This window comes from Myotis nattereri (assembly GCF_964212035.1).
Source record: "Myotis nattereri genome assembly, chromosome: 2".
Lineage (NCBI taxonomy): Eukaryota > Metazoa > Chordata > Mammalia > Chiroptera > Vespertilionidae > Myotis > Myotis nattereri.
The window spans coordinates 26989419-27008452 of NC_138076.1; the positions used below are offsets into that span (position 1 = coordinate 26989419).

General features: G+C 37.0%; 1 protein-coding gene across 1 annotated transcript in view; it reads left to right on the forward strand.

Annotated features, from left to right (window-relative positions):
- The window catches only part of HOOK3 (hook microtubule tethering protein 3), a 91428-nt gene that overhangs the window by 56533 nt on the left and 15861 nt on the right, over positions 1-19034 (forward strand). The window contains exons 12-16 of the mRNA XM_081085023.1: positions 1952-2062; positions 2752-2839; positions 9459-9528; positions 13741-13881; positions 16311-16398. Of these exons, the coding sequence (XP_080941149.1) occupies positions 1952-2062; positions 2752-2839; positions 9459-9528; positions 13741-13881; positions 16311-16398 (498 nt within the window). The remainder of the gene's footprint in view (positions 1-1951; positions 2063-2751; positions 2840-9458; positions 9529-13740; positions 13882-16310; positions 16399-19034) is intronic.

The window sequence follows — 19034 nt, forward strand, 5'->3', positions numbered from 1 at the left end:
ATCAACTTTTCCTGAGAGACCCCTATGGTGCTTCTCCTCTCTATTAATGTGACAAATTATATTACTGGATTTTTCTATGCTTAAGCCATCTTTGCAGTCCTGAGATAAACTTTGTTTGGTCACTGTGGATTTATTTGTTGTTTTCACATTGTTAGATTTGCTTTGTTAATTTTACTTAGAATATTTTGCCTCAATGATTCACTTGAACTTTTCTATTTAACACTTTCCTTATCTGATTTTTGCATCAGAATTGTACTAGCTTAATAAAATGAGTTGGAGAAGTTTTAGTAGAACAGCCCTGGCAGGTTTTTTTTGGTGGATACACTTTCCCCCCACATTTTATTATGGCATTTTTAACATATAACAAGGTTTAAAGAATTAATGAGCTAGAGTGTTAACTAATAAATAAATGTAAATGAAGAAAATTATAAATGAGATGAAAAGGTGTGAAATTAAAAGGAGAAATGACCTCATTAGAGTCCAAAGGAGAGAACAGAAATTATAGAAAGATATTATTTGAAGGAAAGAATGGCTAAACATTTTTCAGAACTAATCAGATTTAGTGTTAACAATGAATTACAGAGTAAATAAAAAGATATCTACATCTAGAAATACTGTAGAAAAATTGTATAAAACACAAATCTGCTTCCCATCTGAAGCCTAATATACGTTTTCATTGATAATATTTTTCTTTTTACAAAGTGTCTATAGATGCACTTTCAAAGCAACCTGATCATTTTTAATGGTCTCTTATTCCTTTCATAATTTAGATTTCCTTCTTTATCTTTAAAGTATTAAATCTAGTACTTTATATCTGATCATTACAATCTAAATTCTTGGAGGTCTTATTCTACCATTTTGTTGTTGCTGTTATTGTTATTAATGCTTTTCTGCTGTCCGTTGTTGGTAGTGGCTTATTGCTTTTTGATCTTTGTTCTTTAATGTGGCTCATCTTTATCTTGGGGAATACTGGAGGGTGGTCTGGGTTGAGATGGTATTCCTCCAGACAGTGTAGGTTTTGCTTATGTCAGATTTTCCACAACATTTACCAAACAGAACTATTTTAAATTAATTTGTTGGCTTAAGATTTGCCAGACAAGGCATGTGGCAACATTTTTAAACACAAATTCATGTATTAGAATGTATTGCAAATTTTCAAGTTATACTTTTTCAAACTCAGAGCATTCACTTTAAGAAAGGCAAGTTTCCCTATTGATTTTTCCAGCTGATGGATTTTTTCCTCACCCACCTATTTACTGACTCATCATCTTTTTGAGTCCAAGGTGATTTAACAACCATCTGTCTTCCATTAAATTCAAAGCTCAGGGTTCCTGGTTTTGGCCATTTTCACCTCTTACTTCTACATGTACTTCCCACTCCTGTGTCAGCAAGTGAGGATATCACTTACTTACTTATAAGCTTACCTACACAATTGGGTTTTTTTCTCCTCTAGCATTTCTTTGACTTTATGTTAAAAGGATTTTAGACTATACAGTTATCTGTATTGCAAGAAATAGAAGTTCCATGTTTTTTATCACCTTGAACATTGTTACTCTAGATCAGGGTTAGGGAACCTTTTTTCTGCCAAGGGCCATTGGATATGTATAACATTATTTGCTTAATACAATTGACTTAATATAAATTTATGTTGCTACAAAAAAAGCTCCTAAATTTATAGCATTTCGAGTCCCACCTGCAGTTGCCTTGGCAGGGCCTGACCAAATGATTTCACAGGCCTTATGTGGCCAGTGGGCCTGACGCTCCCCATCCTTGTCTAGATTTTAGAACTCAGTCGCAGATTTTTGTTGCTAGTTCTCTCCATTCAGCTAGGCTGCTGTATCATACACATTTTTAAAAAATATATTTGTGAGGAAGGGATTTTTGTAGAAGAAAATAGTGATAATTTCTAATGTTTGAGATTATAAAAATTAATGGTATCTTTCTGTATCAGGTAGTAGAACTGCAGAATAGATTATCAGAAGAATCGAAGAAAGCAGATAAATTAGATTTTGAATATAAGCGGCTAAAAGAAAAAGTTGATAGTCTTCAAAAAGAAAAGGATGTGAGTATATACATTAGGGATTTTTAAGGACTATTAATATTACAATGGATATTTAATTCATGCTTTGTGGTTAATTCCTTCTATTTATAAATTTAAAAATTCGAGATCCTATTTATTTTTAAGTTTAAACTTAAGATTCACATGTATATTTCAGAAATAGACCTAAAATAAAAGATTAAAAGAATGTTTTCACTTCTAATTTTATGTATACTTATTATTCTACTGTTTTATATTGTTTTGCTCATGACTTTTTGTAAGTTTATGTAGAATTTTTGTTTTCTGTATGATTATTATAGAAGACACAATTCTTTTGGTTGTTATTCAACATATTTTGAATCTTTTAAAAATATTTTCTCTATCATGATTTTGATTATTTAAATTCTTTGATTTTTTTGTGTTTAGTAAAAAGAATGTTATATACATAATGAGATACTTATTGTTAAGGATGGTGTAGACAGTTGTGTTTCTTATGTTTAACTGTGGATAGCATATTGCCTTGCACATTGTAGATATTCAGTACTGTAAAGTGAGAAAAAATTATTGTAATCTTTTACCTTCGGTGATCCTTTCATAGAAGATCAAAACATCCATGTTCCCTACTATTTATCATTTTATTAGGGAAGGCAAAGACCACTAATGAATAAACTCATAAAACGTTCACTAACTTTCCTTGTTTTTAATCTCTCCAGAGGTTAAGAACAGAAAGGGATTCTCTGAAGGAAACCATTGAAGAACTTCGTTGTGTACAGGCTCAAGAAGGGCAGCTTACAACTCAAGGTAAAACCATTTCAGTAGCCCAAGCAAAATTACTTATTTCTAATACAGTATTAGTATAAGTGATTAGATTCATTTAAGATGATTGGACCAATAGATAAAAATGAAAAATTGGTGAAGTGGCCAATTGAAATGAAAAATTGTACAGATTTTAAACTGTTACATAGATATTGTGGCAAAAAGTCTATAGTAACGGAATCAAATTTACTTGCCTACTTTATATTTTAATTATATTTAAATATTTGATTTTATTAGCTCAAAAGTATAAACGTGTTAAATCATCTCTGTTAATAATAAATCTAGAAAGTCTTATTCTGGAAAGGTCCTCATAACCTCTTTAAAAATATCAAATTCACCCTAGCCAATTTTGCTCAGTGGTTGGAGCATTAGACCACTGATTGAAGGGTTTTGGGTCAAGGGCACAACCAATCAATGTGTCTCTCTCACGTCAATATATCTTTCTCTCTATCTCTCCCCCTCCCTTGCACACTCTAAATATCAATAGAAAAAGATATCCTCAGGTGAGGATTAACATTATATACATATGTGTGTGATTTGTTTTTCAACTGATATTTGGAGTTGATATCAATTTTAACCCCTAGAGTGCCGGGGAGCGTGATCGCGCTCCTCCTGTCTTTCGACAAAAGTGCCGGGAGCGCTATCAAAGCTTCGAAATGGCGTCCAGTTCTGAGTCTGCTTTTATTAGTGATGATGATATTGCTGAATATTTCAATGTAGTAAGGTTTCCTTAGGTTTTTGAATATGTAACTTCATTTACTTGCGATTCATAATTTTTTTTCTAAACTGCTGTAAAATCAGAAAAAATGCCTTGGCAATTTTAGCATAGTTCCTAGGATATTGGTTGGCACTCAAAGGGTTAAGGGACTTTATTTTTTAAATCCTCACCCGAGGATATGCCTATTTATTTTAGAGAGAGAAGAAGGGAGAGGGAGAGAAAGAGGGGATGGGGAGGGATACATCAATGGGAGAGAGAAACATCAATTGGATGTCTCCCATACCCCAACAGGAAATAGAACCCACAACCTAGATTATGTGCCCTGACCAGGAATCAAACCCACAACCTTTCAGTGTATGGGACAACACTCCAACCAACTGAGCCACCAGTCCAGGTTTAAGGGACTTTTATCTAAAGAGAAAAGTGCTCTTATCACAGGAAATCATTTAAGACTTTATATATTAAGGTGATAGTACTGCCGATAGCAGTTTACAGATTCAGTGCAATCCTTATTAAAATACCAACAGCATTTTTTCCAGAAATAGAAAAACCCACCCTAAAATTCATATGTAATCCCAAGGAATCCTGAGTAGCCAAGACAATCTTGAAAAAAAAGAAGAAGTTGTGAGACTCACGACTTCTTGAATTCAGAACATAGTATAAAGTTAGCAATCAAACCAGCATGCTACAGACATATATAAACCAATGGAACAGAAAAGAGTGCCCAGAAATAAATCCTCACATATGTGGTCAATTGATTTCCAACAAGAGTGTCCAAGACCATTCAGTGGAGCAAAGGAAAATCTTCTCAACAAATTGTGCTGGAAAAACTGGATATCCACATCCAAAAGCATGAAGTTGGACCCTTACACCATATACAAAATTGAACTCAAAATGAGTCAAAGACCTAAATGTAAGGACTAAAACTATAAAACCTTTTGAAGAAACTATAGAGGAAATTCGAAATGACATTGGATTTGGCAATGATTCCTTGAAATTGATACCAAAAACACAGGCATCAAAAGAAATAATAGATAAACAGGGCTTCATCAAAATTAAAAACTTTTGTGTATCAAAGGACATTATAACAGTGAAAAGTCAACCCACAAAATGGAAGAAAATATTTGCAAATCATATATCTACCAAGTGATTGATATACAGAATATATAAAGAACTTCTACAACTCAATAACAATAAAAAACAGCTCAGTTTACAAATGGGCATAGGTACTGAATAGGCATTTCTCCAAAAATGTACAGATATCCAGTAAGTACATGAAGAGATGCTCAAGATCAGTAGTCATTAGAGATATGCAAATCAAAGTCACAATGAGATACCACATTGCAAACATTTGGTTGGCTGTAACCAAAAAGGAATAAAAGGAAAGTAACAATTGTTGGGGAGGGTGGGGAGAAACTGGAAACCTCTTGTGTGGCTGATTAATGTAAAATTAATAAGGGCAGCCACTGTGGAAGAGTTTGGTGGTTCTTCAAAAAGTTAAAACATAGCCCTGGCTGGTTTGGCTCTGTGGATTGAGTATCGGCCTGGGGACTGAGTGGTCCTGGGTTCGATTCTGGTCAAGGGAACATACCCAGGTTGTGGGCTCGATCCCCAGTAGGCGGTGTGCAGGAGGCAGCCGATCAATGATTCTCTCTCGGCATTGATATTTCTATCTCTCCCTTCCTCTCCCAAAACAATAAAAATATATTTTTTAAGAAAAGTTAAGCCCTGACCGGTTTGGCTCAGTGGATTGATGGTCGGCCTGCGGACTCAAGGGTCCCGGGTTTGATTCCAGTCAAGGGCATGTACCTTGGATGCGAGCACATCCCCAGTAGGGGGTGTGCAGGGGGCAGCTGATCGATGTTTCTCTCTCATCGATGATTCTAACTTTCTATCTTTCTCCCTTCCTCTCTGTAAAAAATCAATAAAATATGTATTTAAAGAAAGAAAAGAATAGTTAAGAAGAACCAAGATGGTGGCATAGGTAAATAAATGCCTATACTTGCCCCCTCCCACAACCATATCAAAATTACAACTAAAATACAGAGTAACTCATCCAGAACCGTGGGAAAGCTGGCTGAGTGGAAGTACCACAACTAGAGAGGTAAAGAAGAAAGCACACTGAGACTGTAGGAGGTGCGGAGGCGTGGAATGGGCTGGTAGGGAGATTGTCTCTGTGGAGGCTGCCTGGAGGAGCAAGGAGTCCCAGCCCCACACCAGACCCCCAGCCCAGGGTCCCAGAGCTGGGGAAAGAAGTCCCTACGGGCCAGAAGAATTACAGACTGTAAAACCAGTGTGGATTGGGGCTGAGTGACACACAAGCTGCTGGATACCCAGTTGCTCCTCTTAAAAGGCCGGCACCGCAAGCTAAATTTACAAGCTCCCACTTCCTCTGAGCTCCACTGCCGGGTGAGGCTCTGTGGGACCCAGACACATACGGGGAGAAACTGGACAGTCTGACATCAGAGCAGGAACTTGGGGGCAGCTTTCTTCCAGATGGAGGTGCTTGCAGCGGTCATTGTTCCCATGCTGGGATCTCCCTGGTGCAGGGCTGACTGGCAGCCTTTCTGTTCCCTCTGCCCTGGAGATTCCCTGAGACCCCGCCCCCACCCCCCTTTTACAACCCCACCCAAGCTGTGCGCAGCACCTTTTGCATATGAATGGCCTGTCCTTTCTCAGCCTAAAACCTGTCAAACAAGGTGCAGCTAGGTCAGGGAGCCCCAAAGTTATAAATAAAAGGCCCAAGGCTGACATCCAGCACCAGCCTGCCTTGCTTCACAGCTGGGCCTTGCATGGACACTTCCAAACCTGATACAAAGAAGAGGACTCTACAGATCTCTCTGTAGCTCTTGCTGGGTAGCCCCAGGCAGTAGCTGACTTTGCACCTTCCTGGAGATCCAGGAGCCAGTGTACCCAGTGGTGAGTGTGAGAGCATACCAGATTACAACTCTTCACAGCCATAAGTGACACACTCAAGGGGCAGACTCAGGGAGCACCAATGCCCTACTGAAGCAAGTACTGCTCCATAAGGGTGTCTCCAGCACAGCAGCTCTCCAACTGTTGTCACAGCTGGCCCCACAGCCAATTGGCCTGGAGATCAGTTCCTCACAGTGACACCAATAGCAATCAAGGCTCAACTACAAAGAGACTGTGCTCACGGCCCACAAAGGAGTGCACCAAGAGTGTCCACCTCAGATGATTGGGGAGGTTGAGCCACTGGGCCCTATAGGACACCTACTACACAAGGCCACTCTATCAACTCAAGGAGACTTAGCAGCTACCCAATACATAGAAACAACACAGGAAAAAAAAAAAAAAGAAACAACACAGGGAAGCAGCCTAAATGCAGAGACAAAGAAACAGGTCACAAATGAAAGAAATGGAAGAAAGCAAACTACTGGATATAGAATTCAAAACCACAGTTATAAGGTTACTCAAGAATCTTCTAGAAAGCTCCAAGGAACTTAGTGAGACCTTCAAAGATCTTACTGAGAATGCCAAAAAAAAATGGAAAAGGACCAGTCAGAAATTAAGCATACACTGATTGAAATAAAGAATAATATTTAGGGATTCAACAGTAGATTAGAGGATCCTGAGAATCAAGTCAATGATTTGAAATATGAGGAAGCAAAAAACACCCAACCAGAAGAGCAAGAAGAAAAACGAATAAAAAATGTGAAGATAGTGTAAGGAGCCTCTGGGACAACTTTAAGCGTACCAACATCCGAATTATGGGGGTGCCAGAAGAAGAGAGAGAGCAAGATATTGAAAACCTATTTGAAGAAATAATGACAGAAAACTTGCCCTACCTGGTGAAAGAAATAGACTTACAGGTCCAAGAAGCACAAAGAACCCCAAAAGGAGGAATCCAAAGAGGACCACACCAAGACACATCAAAATTAAAATGCCAAGGGCAAAAGACAAAGACAACAGAAACTATGTAGGCCAGAAGGGAGTGGCAAGAAATATTCAAAGTGTTGAATAGCAAGAACCTACAACCCAGATTACTCTACCCAGCAAAGCTATCATTTAGAATTGAAGGTCAGATAAAGAGCTTCACAGATAAGAAAAAGCTAAAGGAGTTCATCACCACCAAACCAGTATTATATAAAATGCTGAAGGGTATTTTTAAGAAGAGGAAGAAGAAGAAAAAGGTAAAGATAAAAAATTAATGAAAACAAAGTGACAACAAATACATATCTATCAACAAATGAATCTAAAAATCTGATTAACAGAATAAACTGGTGAATGGAATAGAATCAGGGGCATGGAAATAGAACAGACTGACGACTCTCAGAGGGAAAGAGGTGTGGGGGTGTGTGGGAAGAGATTAGACAAAGATCTTATATGCACGTATGCATTACCTATGGACACAGACAATAGGGTGGCAAGGGCCTGGGATTGGGTGGAACTGGTGGAGGGGAGCTATGGGGGGAGGGGGAAAATAGAGATATCTGTAATCTCAGCAATAAAGATTTTTTTTAAAAAAGTTAAAAGATAAGCCCTAACCAGTTTGTCTCAGTGGATAGAGCGTAGGTCTGCGGACTGAGGGGTCCGGGGTTCGATTCCGGTCAAGGGCATGTACCTTGGTTGTGGGCACATCCCCAGTGGGGAATGTCCAGGAGGCAGCTGATTGCTGTTTCTCTCTCACCGATGTTTCTAACTTTCTATCCCTCTCCTTTCCTGTCTGTAAAAAATCAATAAAATATATTTAAAAAAAAAAGATAAAATTACCGCCCTAGCCAGTTTGGCTCAGTGGATAGAGTAGTTGGACTGCGGACAGAGGGTCCCAGGTTAAATTCTGGTCAAGGGCACATGCCTTGGTTGCAGGCTCAATCCCCAGTGTGGGGCATGTAGGAGGCAGCCAATAATGATTCTCTCTCATCATTGATGTTTCTATCTCTCTCTCCCCCTCTCCCTTCCTCTCTGAAATCAATAAAAGTATTTTAAAAAAGGATAAACTTGCTAAATTTTGCAATGCCATTTCTAAGTATATACCCAAAAGAACTCAAAGTATATACACAAAGTATATATCAATTTTAAGTATATGTCCCAAAAGACTCAACTAGATACTGGCATACCAATATTCATAATAGCGTTATTCAAAAGATAGAAACAACCCATGTGTTTATCAACAGATGAATGAATAAAGAAAATGTGGTATACACATACCATGGAATGAAATAAAAAGCCATAAAAAGGAATGAAGTTCTGATAAATGCTGCTTGAATGAATTTTTAAAATATTATGTTAAGTGGAATAAGCCAGATACAAAAGGACAAATATTGGTATGATTCCACTTCATCTAGGATTGGCAAGTTTATTGAGAGAGAAGGTAAAAGTTTATGGGGGATAGTAGTGGAGAAAGGAATGGGGAGTTATTGCTTAATCGTTACAGAATTTATGTTTTGGGTGATGAATTTTAGAAATAGACAGTGGTGATGATTCCACAACATAGTGAATTTACTTACTGCCATTCAGTTGTACACTTAAAAATGGAAATGATCCGGCTAGTATGGCTCAGTGGTTGAGCATCGACACATGGACCAAGAGATCACCAGTTTGATTCCAGGTTAGGGCACATTTGCAGGTTCGATCCCCAGTAGTGATGTGCAGGAGGTAGCTGATCGATGTTTCTCTCTCATCGATGTTTCTCTCTGTCCCTCTCCCTTCCTCTCTCTCTCTCAAATCAATAAAATAAAATATTTTTAAAAATTGTGCAAATGACATAATAATAATGTAAAACAACTGTGACATGATCTTTTACTTGACTAAAACAAAAATTTTAGCTGTGAAAATCGATGCTCAAAGTAGGATTTCATCTGGAAACTAAAGGAAATGGTGGTGTTCTCTCTTACCCTTACATTCATGTTTACATATTTATAGGATTAATGCCTCTGGGAAGTCAGGAGTCTTCAGATAGTCTGGCAGCAGAGATTGTTACACCTGAAATCAGGTAAGGAGAACATAAAGTTCAGTCACACTGCACTATATTTCTGGAGAAAACTTACTTTTCTATAATATGAAGAGGATTATTTCCTTACTAGAGGCCTGGTGCACGAATTCGGCCTGGTCTGAAAGATCAGGCCAAAACCGGCTCTCCGACATCCACTGAGGGGTCCCAGATTGCGAGAGGGAGCAGGCCAGGCCAAGGGACCCCCACCAGTGCACTCTCTGGGTCACGGAGGGATGCAGGAGGGCTCCAGGGCATGTCGCAAGCTAACCTACCAGTCAGAGTGTCTGCCCCCAGTGGTCAGTGCACATCATAGCAACCGGTCGACTGGTCAGCTTTCTATCCCCCCAATGGTCAGTGCATGTCATAGCAAGCTGTTAAGTGACCTTAGCATATCAGTAGCATATTACGGTTTGATTGGTTGAATGGACTACCAGACGACCGGACACTTAGCATATTAGGCTTTTATTATATAGGATTCTTTATTACTAACACTTTCAGCATGAACTCAGTAGCAAATGTCCATGATTTCAGCATGTTCGGTACATTTTTCAACTGGCCCAAGAGACTTGATCTTCTTACTTCAGTAGGACAATGTTTCACACTTATACAGCAAACTGACATCTCTCTGCTTGAGTACCCTTAGCAAACATTTAGCCATAAAACCACTTGACCCCAAAGTAAACGCTATGTTTAGCCATCAGTCTGCAAAGTAACTCGTCACTAAAACTCATCTTTTAATTAGGTGGAATGGTCTGGGAAAGATTTAATACAGTAGACAGGAGGAAATATCTCCCCATCTGTTCTATTCTTCCCTCACTAGTATCTTACATTTTTATTTATTCATAGCATTTTAAAAATTCCATTTATTGCAATATGTGCCCGACTTTATATATAAGAATAAAAGACTGGCCTGGCTGGTGTGGCTCAGTGATTGAGCATCAACCCATGAACCAGGAGGTTACCATTTCCATTCCCAGTCAGGGCACATGCCCAGGTTGTGGGCTCGATCCCCAGTAGGGGGCTTGCAGGAGGCGGCCAGTCAATGATTCTTATTGATGTTTCTCTCTCTCCCTTCCCTGCTCTCTCTCTAAAATTAATAACAACATATATTTTGAAAAAAGAATAAAAGATTGGTGGGGAGACACCAAGTGTCCAAGAGAAAGAGAATGCTGAATCTGAATATTATTTTTACCGTCTGTGAGTCTGTTTGCCCCCTTTTTAAATTGACACTGGCCTTGATTCTTTTTAATGTCCTTGATTATTTAAGAGTTTTATAAACTGTGATTTAAAATAGGCATTAAAATACTTGTTAAGTAAATAAAGACTATTGATTGTTGTTGGCATTTATTTAAGAAGGAAACACAAAAGGAGTATAATGCAACACCAACTCTGGAAGCATCTTGTAAATTTTTCTTTTCTGCCATCTGAGGTGGTACTTTATATTGGACTGTTAAAATTTGAATGAATGATATTGGACCATTAAAATTTGAATGAATGAACGCATTATTTATGAATATTCATAAGTAAATGGTTATGTCCAAAAAAAATTTTTCAGTGAGCTTATTGGTAATGCAGTTGGATTTTTAAATTGAGGAAAAGAACAATGATAAAGATTCCACAAATAAAATGACTTTTTTGAGTATGACTCAATAAAATTAAAATATACTCTGTGTCTAGAGAGCTATCAAGATAATGAAATGGTAAAAGGCACAAAAATTTGCAACATGTGTTACAGACAATGAGCTATAGGTTTAATACATAATGAAATATACCTATCAAATTTCAAAAACTACTGTAAGTGGTAATTGTCACTGATATTAAGGGTATAGGGAAATTGGGAACTCATAAACGAAGAGTAAACATAAAGTGGTACAACTTTTTAAAAATTAATTTTTTAATAATGAGATATAATTGACATATTAATTGTATTAGTTTTAGTTATACAACATAATGATGTGATATATGTATATATTGTGAAATAATTACCATAATCAGTTTAGTTAAAATTTTTTTTTTTAATCCTCACCAAAGGATATTTATTCATGATTTTTAGAGAGAGTGGAAGGGAAGGGGAGAGACAGGGAAACATCGGTGTGAGAGAGTCACATCATTTGGTTCCTCCTACACATGCTTTGACCAGGGCCAGGATTGAGCCTGCAACTGAGGTACACTCCCTTGACCGGAATCGAACCCAAGACCCTTCTGTCTGCAGGCCAATGCTCTATTCACTAAGCCAGACAAGCCAGGGCACAAATTTTTATTCTTATGGTGATACAACCTTTTTTCTGAGCATTTTGGCAAAAAGTGTATATTACCTAAATGTGACTATGTTTTGACCCAAAATTTATTTCTCTGGGAATTAATCCCAAGGAAATAACGAAGGCTATACACAAAGGTATATTTATAAAGCTGATGATTATTAGCATATTAAATCTCAAGATTGGGAACAACCTAAATGCCCAATGATTAAATTAAATAACAATTCTTCAATGTGCTAATGTGTCATTTAAAATATTAAAGTATACTATTTACTGATATGAAATGATTGAAAATTTAAGTATAAATAGCAGATATCAATGTAACATACTATGTGATCCATTTTTTAAACTGCTGGCATGTGTGTACATATGCATCGCAGTAGAAGGCTGTATTTCAGCAGCAGTTATTTTGCACCATACGTTTATAGAGGGTTTCTATTTTCTTCTCATTTATCCTTTCTCACACCCCCCCCCCCACAATGTTTTTACTTACAGTTCAAAAATATGTTAAAGTCATGTTGTTCCTACATAAAATATACCAAGTTTTATATAATTGCTTGAGTTGGGCCACAGATTTGACTTTCATATTTTCAACAGCAAAAGTAAAATTGCTTTATAAGATTTATGGTGTTTATAAAATAAGAGCAGACTGTTTTGTGTATATTTGTTTTGTTTTTGTATTTTCTTTTCCATGAGAAGCACAGCTTTTTATAGCATCTGGTATGAGTAAATTAAGAATGAATTATATTTTCAAGAAGTAGATCTTCAGTTATATCTTGACATGGATTAATATTCAATTATATCGTCCCTGCAGTAAATGTAGTGGCAAGCTTTTTGTGGCTGTTGCTATTAACATCCCTCAGTGTAAGCTTTTGTCATAACACAGGATCCCACAGCAATGCAGTCCAATAAGTTGGCTCTGATAATCTAGTTTGTTACAAAAATTTTACATATATATAGGAATGGGTGGACTGCATATTTTTTAAAAAAATATATTTTATTGACTTTTTACAGAGAGGAAGGGAGAGGGATAGAATCAGAAACATCGGTGAGAAAGAAACATCGATCAGCTGCCTCCTGCACACTCCCCACTGGGGATGTGCCCACAACCAAGGTACATGCCTTGACCGGAATCGAACCTGGGACCCTTGAGTCCACAGGCCGACTCTCTATCCACCGAGCCAAACCGATCAGGGCTGGACTGCATATCTTGGAGGCATTCTTCTTTGGATAGTATATCTTACCATCAAATGATTAGTAATTTAAGAATATGGCACTAGAGATCATGTTTTTTATAAGAACTAAAGAACAAATATGTAAATGCTTTCATAGCTTCAATGTGCAAATCAGAAAAAAAAATAGGATTTTGAAATCTCTTTCATTACAAATCATGATATTTGGAGAGTTACCTGCAGATTATCCATTTTCAAAAAGAAAGTACTTAAGCCCTAAGATGTAATGTCTTATCCAGTTACAACAGGAGCTGCATTCTTTGCAGGTACTTTGTTTTTCATTTCTGTTCTATGTATTAAAGCTGTAACTATACTTAGCTGGATTTTGATAACTATACTAGAGGCCCAGTGCACCGGATTTGTGCACCGGTGGGGTCCCTTGGCCTGGCCTGTGCCCTCTCGTAATGTGGGACCTCTCGGGGGATGTCAGACTGCCAGTTTCAGCCCAAACCCCATAGGCCAGGCTGAGGGACTCCACCGGTGCACAAATCCGTGCATCGGGCCTCTAGTATGCATATAAGATCTTTGGTTAATCTCTTCCCACCCTCCCCCCTTCCCTCTGAGATTCATCAGTCTGTTCCATGTTTCCATGCCTGTGCGTTGAGTGTCTGCCCCCTGGTGGTCAGTGCGTGTCTTAGCTACCTGTCAAATGGTTGTTAGGCTTTTATATATAGAGATTGTATTAATGTACCAGATAATCAGTTTTTCTTGTGCTCATTTAGGGAGAAACTTATTCGTCTTCAGCATGAAAATAAGATATTAAAACTTAATCAAGAGGGTTCAGACAATGAAAAAATTGCCTTATTGCAAAGCCTTCTGGATGATGCAAATCTTCGCAAGAATGAACTGGAGACAGAGAATAGGTAGGAATGTATATAGGCAGCTGCATTGAGCCACAGGTATTCTCGATTGTTTGCCTTGATTTTGATTCTCTTAAACCATGGTTGGGGGACATCCAGCCTGTGGGTTGTATATGGCCCCCGAAATCATTTGGTCTGGCCCTGCCAAGGCATTAGGGGTGAGTTAATTAAATGTTTGACCAAATATAAAAGGCTAATTTTTAAGTTGATAATTTCGTATGGGCTGCGAAGGATGTTATAAATGTCCAAATGGCCCTTGGCCGAAAAAGGTTCCCTTCCCCTGCAGCTTAAACAAAGGCATGAATTATATTTTGAGAAGTGATAATGTGTTAATTCCATTTCCTTTTAAGAGAACTTTAAGCTGTTTCTCCATTTATGGACAGACTTGCCAAAAGTACTGTGCCTCTTTATAATAGTATTCCCTTCTCTATTTCTTCAAGCAAAATGATATCAAAGCCCTACATTTCCCCTTTCTAATCACAAATTAAAGCTACTTCAAACTTGAGCAGTTTTATTACTGTGTTTGCTTTTTGTCCATTTCCTGTTACTGGGCTTTTGAGTTGCTTTCAAGTCTTTCCAAAAAACATTTTGGTATGGACTGACTTATTATGTTTTATGACATTTACAGTGGCCTCCACCTAATAGGCTTGCAATACTTTTGCCTAATTTTAAAAATGGCTAAGGTGGGTATTTGAAATAGTCTTATAGTTTGATGTATGCTGCATTTTCATATTGCTTTCTGAAAAGTTAGACAATTAACATACTACTCGTAATATACCTTTCTTCATATTGAATATAGATTTTCAGATAATTCTTTCACTATTGAAAACCTACTCAAATATTATATTTCCTGATGTGAAAAACATCAATTATTATAGATTTGATTGTATTTTTACTGCAGTTTTCACTAACTTATAGAATGTAGGTTTATGATCAGAATTTCTTGTACCTTCTTGAGTAAAAAATAAAACACAAAACATCTTATTACACTTTCTGTCTAGTTAGATTCTGAATACTGATTTCCCTGATTTGTCCTTGATTTGGGGCAGTCTGTCTTTTACTACTACCATCTCACTAAAATATTTCTTTTGAAATAACTAATCATCTGTTAAATGGCCAATCCAGTGGGAGCAATTAAGATTTATCTTTCCTTATCTCTCTGCTAATAATTCATTGTTGTTGATCATCCCCTCCTTCTTCAAACTTTTTTTTTTTTTTAATTTCAGTAACTTCCTTGTCTTGTGTTTTTCCAGATTTTCTTATTATTTATTCTCCGGGTGAGATTCCTCTTTCTACTCTGTGCTTGGTGATTTGCTGTGGACCACCTTTTTACTCTTCTGCTTTTCTTTACATTCTTCCTAGTCAGTATCCTAAGTGTTACTTTTTATTCCTTGAGTTCTTGTGCCTTCCCAGTACATTTCCTCTCTGTCCATTCTGTTTCAGACATATGTGGTAATTGTGTCGTAGCATTTTCCGGGCCTTCATGCGTGCTCTGTGACCTTTTTGATACATCTTTCACTCTCAAACCAGCGTGATCTTTCTAAAATATCATCTGATCGTGTGTCTTCCTTCTGGCAGTCCTCAACATTATCCGAGACCTAGGGAACCAAACTGGGCTACTGAATGTTGCATCATAATGACCTAGAGAATTTATGAAGATTGAGCTTCAGAATCAGCATTATTAAAGGTTGGCTGGGTTATTCCAGTTCCAGCCTAATTTTAGGCCATCTTTTTTTTAAGTTCCTGATGCTTTTTCATTTTACACAAGATTGCACCCAACTTCTCCTTTTCTTCTCTGGTTTCATCTTCAGCTGTTCTTACCCTCATAACTTATTCTTCAGCCATACCATTCATGAACTTACTGTACCCTCTCATTTTTCTGTGTCCTTTGGACATATTCAGTTCTTTGTCTTAAATCCCCTTTTTTATCCTTTACTATATATTTTATTTGTTATTCTAATCTCAGTTTAAGTCAGGCCTGTCCTAATTTCTCCACACAATTAGGTACAGACCTTGCTTCTCTGAGCAGTCATCATTCTTTTGTATACATCTTGCACTATGTTGAAGTATTTATGTCAGATTTATTTTGTTTACATTTTGCCTCCCCACTAAATTCCTTAAGTGCAGAGATCTTTAACACCTGTGTTGAGCATAGTGCCTGACACATAGTTTGAATAAATGTATGTCAAAGTGAATTTCAGATAAATAGATATGCATAGGTACATTAATTCAACAAAATGTGTCCACAAAACACTACATTGGAAATCATAGAAATTTCATGCACTATGAAAATAATTTAAAAAGTGAGCTACTACTACTATAACCTTACGCTTTATTTTGTTAATTATACTGTCTCTAACCATATGACAACCTAAGAAAAAAGATATAAGTTAAGTCAGAATTTGGAAAATGAATGTACATTTGATTTCTAGGTTGGTGAATCAAAGACTTCTGGAAGTACAGTCACAGGTTGAAGAATTGCAAAAGTCTTTACAGGATCAAGGATCAAAAGCAGAAGATGTAAGTTTTAATATGTACCAAGCATGGTCCAACAGTTCCATAGCATTAACAAAATCTATAACTTTTATTCTTTTACCTGATGTTCTCTATCAAAATACTTTATAATTACGTATATTGACTATAGAAAAGAAACAATGTTTTCCTTTTACTAGCATTCCCAAAAAGAGCCAAATGATACCTTATTGTCTCTTTCCAATTTATTCTGCTGGGAATTAGAAGTTTATTTGTAGCTATCAACTAAGAAGTTAATTGAGCTTTATGTTTTACAAGTGCTCAACTCAGATTTCAAAGTATAGGGTTTTCCCCTGTGGCCAAAAACAAACAAAAAACAATGATAGTAGAACTTAACATGTTCAGGTAGAAATTTTTTATGTAAAATTGATATTCAAGAAAATTGTCATCTTTAGAATCCCATCATCTTTAAATTCTGAATCCCTCTTGCTACCCACCGCTAATACACGCTCAAATTAAGTTCACAACCTGTTAAAAATATTTCCTTAGCCTCTCTGCATATCTGTCATAGCCCTGCCTGCTGGACTGGCATGCTCAAATCTAGAGGGTAGTAAATGTGTTGAGCCAGCCACCAGGTCCTTTTTCATCTCCTCATGCCATCCGTCATAGTGCTGTGTAGCACGTAGTGGTCAGTCAGTCTCTGAGGCAGTGCAAATGATCCGTATTTTGCAGATTCTTTATGTTGAATGAACAGTATACAATAGAACTGCAGTATACAATATAAAGTGCTAAAAGATAATGTAAAGAAGGGGGTTTTAGTGACCACTAAGTTTTAGTGACCAATCTTTGCTTCGGCCAGTTGGGTTTCTTTGGTTTCTTTTTGTTTTTGTTTTCCTGTTGCCAGTGTAATTTGTTATAAACTCTGGCTTTTGAGTGTAAACTTATTTGATCGTTTTCATTGGTAGAGTCATTTTTGGGATCTGCGTCAACACTAGATATCCAGTTTCATCAGCCTTATTAACAGAAGGGGGTATAAGGACAAGAGCAATCAAAGGAGAGTTAAACTAGGACAGCACTTAAACCTGAGAATATTAGATGTAAAAAGGCTCGTCAAAGACCTAGTTTTCGGAGTTCCATAAGCTTCATGAGCACATGTTGGCAGCTGCTTTTCTTTGCAGTGGTTTTAGTTCATCCTTGAATTAATGTAATGGTAGTTCTTAGATTCCCAGGTTGATTTCCACTTCCTAAAATTGTCACCAACATTGAAACTACCTTGTTCCTTTATTAAAATGGAGCTATTTTAAAATGTCATGGTTTACTTTTAAAACTTGCTTTTATCCAGAATGCTAAATTATAAAGAGATGAAGCAAAACCACCATTTGTGTATTAAAATCTTATTAAACCTAACGAAGAGTATCTGAGAGATGAACCAAAGTGGGGAACTTCTCTTAGTTCAGTGAAATCTCTAGGTCTCTCACACTGAGGTAAATGTAAAATGTAAACTTAGTTTGGTCTCTGAAAGTTTGACGTCTTTTGTTAATTTGTTGTGGCAGAGACACAAAGGGCCTGTGATGCATTTGGAAGTAAAAACGGTGAAACATCAGTATCAGCTCAACATGAGTGCTGTAGCGATAACCTTTATGCTTGATTCTCTTACTTACATTAAAACATGCATAAATTTATTCTGTGAAAAATAATTTTGCATAGCCTGGTTAGTTAGGTACACCTGTGTAATCAAATCTAATTAAATATGCTGTTTGCCACTACTTTAAGAGAACATATTTCAGAAGTGAAATGCAAGCCCTCTAAAGTACTATTTGCATAAATTAGTCAGTTTATTTGACTGCCCAGATGCTCATGATATGTCTTGCTCTAAATTCTTAGAAATTCTCTCAGATCTCTTTGTCTACATCTAGGAAATACTCCATTTGAAACTTTCCTTATTCTGATGATATGCCTCAGAATGGTTTAGGGAAGTAGTGTGGTGCGGGATATGTGGTTCTTTCCCCCAACAGACTTTTGCTGCTTTCATCTTCTCTTTCACTAACCCACAGTGTTGCATCTCAGGAATATATAATACATAGAACTACCTGCCAAATGGGATTGGTCCCCTCTGAAGAACAACATAATTTCTACTTATTGCAGTAACCCTAAGTTAGAGTAGGATGGTTTGCACATTTTTATTATTATTTTTATGTCATTTATTTTTAGCTTGGAAGCAGAAAAGCATTGTTATATCCAGTCATATGGATAATTTGAGCTAGCCACAGTGTATAAAACTCCAGAGAACAAGACAGGATGAGGAGACCATAGAAGAAAGAAAAATGTACATTTTTGAAAAAAAAATGCATATCTTTTACTTCTGTTCATGAATTACTAAATCATTCCTTCTATTGGCTGCTGTGTTTGCTTCATACTAATATGTCCTCTCTGTCTCTTGGCATGGTTTCTGCTCAAGGCTATTGTAAGTATGGCTTCCTATTCATTTCTCTATATTGAGCAATTTTATTATTTATATATTATCTGCCATTATAGTTGATGGTATTAAAATTTTAAATTACGGGGATTTTATGCAAAATGGACATACCAATATTACTTGCCTTATAGGTTTATGCGCTTTACAGTTAAGATACTGAAAAGATATCTGCCACTTGAAAGCTTGAATATCTCCCCAGCCTTACCTT